Genomic DNA, 3572 nt, shown 5'->3' with positions numbered 1-3572 from the left:
GGTGAGCGGCGACCTTGGGGTCCGGCATGGCGCTGCACTCCGAGCGGCCGGCCCTGCTGCTCGCCAGAGCCACACATGGCGTGGCTGAGCCAAGCAACGATGGGAGGCGGGAGTTTTTTTTCGCGAAGGCCAGGGAAGAGAAGGAGGCGCCATGGTGGAGGATGTGTTTGTGTCAAGCGCAACCCGTACGTGAGGAAGGAGGAGGCTTTGACCCGCATGCAAGGGAGAAGATGCAATCTGGACGGTTATTATTGAGTAAATCGAACGACTAGGGCTTGACCAGCCAAAACTTTCGACCGGCGCGCCGGGGCCAGTACTGGCCTTCCTTATTTGCATCCCTACCTTCATGAGCAAAATTGTCTTAAAAAAACTTTATAAGGAAAAAAATGTTCTTATCTCTACCAAACAGTGTGATACACACAGACTGATGGGCCGATCGAGTTATCATCATCAAGAAAGAAAAAGTCCACTTGCGGTCGTCGTCTTGCTTAGTTCGGCCCGGCTGCCTTTGCTCGCTGTCGCCGCTCGCCACTGTAGTCTTCTGCTCCGCATCCAAATCTCAGATCGAACACCGCTATCGCCGATGGCCGCCTCCGCCTCCGCCGGCAGCCGCCGCTTCAAGATCTTCGCGGCCGCCGACGGCTTCGGCGAGCCGCTCAAGGACGCCGTCGTCGCGCACCTCCGCGCCCACTCCTCCGTCGCCGACGTCGTCGACCTCGGCGTCGACAAGTACTACTCCGCCGCCGCGGCCGTCGCTCGCGGCGTCTCCTCCTCGGCCCCTGACCCAGCGCTCGAGGCCCGCGGCGTCGTCGTCTGCGGCACCGGCGCCGGTGTCGCCATCTTCGCCAACAAGTACCCCGGCGTGTACGCCACGCACTGCGGCTCCGCCGCCGACGCCGTCAACACCCGCTCCATCAACGCCTGCAACGTCCTCGCCCTCTCCGGCATGGCCACCCCGCCCGAGGCCGCCGCCGCCATCGCCGACGCCTGGCTCGCCACCCCCTTCCGCGCCCCCTGCCCCGCGTCCGGCGACGCCCCTTGGCCGGAGGACATTCAGAAGTTCTTCGATGCTGCCCCCGGTGAGATGGCCTCCATCCCCGAGGGACCGGCAGCCCCTCCTGCGCCGGACTCCGCCTGCGCCATCTGCTACCTGAGGAAGGGGATGGAGTTCGAGCCGGTGGACATCATGCCCGGCGGCGAGATGCGGATTGTGCGCGAGAGCCCGACTTCGGCCTACGTGCGGTTCAAAGCTGGAAGCGTGGAGCCGGCCCACCACCACACCTTCGGCCACGACCTGGTGGTGATCAAGGGCAAGAAGAAGGTGTGGAACTTGACCAAGAAGGAGAGCTATGGCCTGGTCGATGGGGACTTCCTGTTCACGCCTGCTGGGGACGTGCACCGTGTCAAGTACTTGGAGGACACAGAGTTCTTCATCCGCTGGGATGGGCACTGGGACATTTTCCTTGATGAAGACCTCGAGACCGCACACAATGCCATCGATGCAGAGCTCGGTGTGGTTGACAGTGAGAAGTGAGGAGGTTTGTGAAGGTTCTATCTTGTGGTTCCACCTTTTTTTCTCCATCGATGCAGAGTTCAGTGTACAATGTTTGTTGCTGGTGCTGTGCCTGTACTGGTTCCGGTGACATCTTTTCAAATATGTATGTTTGCTGGATGCTGTGCCATGCTTTGTCGAATAAAATGGTGATACTGGTTGTAATGCTACCTTGATATGTTTATACAATTACAATCTGTGTTTGCTGAATAATATGCAGATGCAAGGATTGCTATGTTTTATTCAGACTCAAGTTTAATGATCTCAACAAATATAACAAGTTAACAATTATATTCTGTGTCAATGTTAAGTGACACACAAGATGTTTTAGGCTATCGGCAAACATGCTTGGCTTGGTTTGTTTTGTGACTCGACATCCATGGACAAATGGATGCATCTGGTCTGCATTTAAAAGCTCGAACTTTTTTGGGTGGAAAGCAACCTCCAATAGTACTGTAGAAACTATGACTTGCTTTGGATATTTGCCTATTGAACAAACAGAAAATGTTTATCCGACCACAGTGTTTGCAATACTTTTTGGCCCAGAGCACTATTTATTTTCTGTCTTCATTAGAATTGTCCCCATTTTTGTAGCTTATTATCCTGGTATTTGTTTTTTGTCAGCGGTTGCCACTTGCTTGTTCCTTGTTTCTGTTTTTGATGGTTGCAGTTTTCTAAACATATTACTCAGCTGGTTTTCATGTATTTGTTATGGGACAGAGGGAGTATTAGTTATTATCCATGTATATCCCTCAGCTGGTTTTCATGTATTTGCGTTGAATACATGATTGATACTATGCCATGAATCAAAGTAGTATATTACATGAGATGCTAATATAGGTTCTAAAGCTCTAAAATCACATACCTGTGTTTGTACGCCTGCACAGAGGCGTCATGAGTAAATTACTGGATTGGTTGGTACAGTTTTATTGATGTTGGCTAAACTGGCCAATTTGCTGCCAAATGCCTAAACCATTTTTCAGTATATGAAATTATAAACTTGAATGTTTTAGATCTCTAACTGTATCACTACTAGCAATTCAGTAAAAAAGAGAGGCATTATCTTCAAAAATTGATGACCTTATTTCTATTTTCCATGGTTGAAGTATATCAAATTGTTTTAATTGAAGACGGACCTTAGGGTAATTTTTTTTTCCTAGGAGGTACCATAAATCTTTGATATCCTTCCTTGTATAGAACTATAACATTTTGCATTTGACAGCCGAATAGAGTAAAGTGAACAATCAAGAACATGGACTTTAGAATTTTTCTAGTGACCTAAGAATGAATGTTGCTTGAAAACCCCGTATTGGTGTTAAAGAACTTGAAAACAACCCTTGGTAGTTCCAAAATGCCATTCCAGAACTGATATTTAAGAACCTGGAATAAGAGTTTGTGAAACTGGAGCTTTGAACCCTCGTGATGTAGATGAAGCTGCAAATCCGGCCTTCAGGCTCCAATCTGACCATCCATCTCATCGAGTAGTGGGCTTCAAAGATAAACTCCATCAAGGGTACTTATAACTTTATGGAATTGCATATTTGCTTGGACTCCCATGCTTGCAGTAGTTCTAGCATAGAAGATTTCTAGGTGACTTGTCGTGGATAGCAGGTTGTATGCTATGCTAGTCGTTGTCATCGAACTCAAAAACACTGTCAGATTTGAAGCAGGCGAGGGCTGCTGTGCACGAAGATGGTTCTCTGTAACTCAATGCAGATGTATCCTGCAGCTTCTGAAGGTTGAACAAGAGCATGCTTATTTGGCAGGTTCTCTACAATGGCTGGGCTTTTTTTCATAACTTGTACAGTGCACTGCTGTTTTCTTAAGCTACAACATCCACGAGGTTTTATTTCCTCACCCAGGGCTTGGAACATGTTTTTTTTTGGTAAATAGATAAACATTGTTCATATTGAGGTGATGGGGGGCTATTCAGAAGTCTCATGACTTTGGCAGTCTTCTCGGCTGAAGTACACTCTTGCATTGGATGAATTTTCCATGCATAGGCCAGGGCTCTTTGGTC

The 3572-nt window shown here is 48.7% G+C and overlaps 1 protein-coding gene across 1 annotated transcript; it reads left to right on the top strand.

The window, feature by feature from the left end:
• Window positions 1–439: 439 nt before the first annotated feature.
• LOC123064755 (DNA damage-repair/toleration protein DRT102) lies at window positions 440–1794 on the top strand. Its single transcript, XM_044488161.1, has one exon. The coding sequence runs from the start codon at window positions 584–586 to the stop codon at window positions 1532–1534; it is 951 nt and encodes a 316-aa protein (XP_044344096.1). The 5' UTR covers window positions 440–583; the 3' UTR covers window positions 1535–1794.
• Window positions 1795–3572: the final 1778 nt, after the last annotated feature.

The sequence above is a fragment of the Triticum aestivum genome, chromosome 1A (assembly GCF_018294505.1).
Source record: "Triticum aestivum cultivar Chinese Spring chromosome 1A, IWGSC CS RefSeq v2.1, whole genome shotgun sequence".
Classification (NCBI taxonomy): Eukaryota; Viridiplantae; Streptophyta; class Magnoliopsida; order Poales; family Poaceae; genus Triticum; species Triticum aestivum.
This window is presented reverse-complemented; position numbering and strand designations above follow the sequence as displayed.

Excerpts from the sequence above, each read along its gene's own strand:
- LOC123064755 (XM_044488161.1), top strand. The coding sequence starts at position 584 with ATGGCCGCCTCCGCCTCCGCCGGCAGCCGCCGCTTCAAGATCTTCGCG.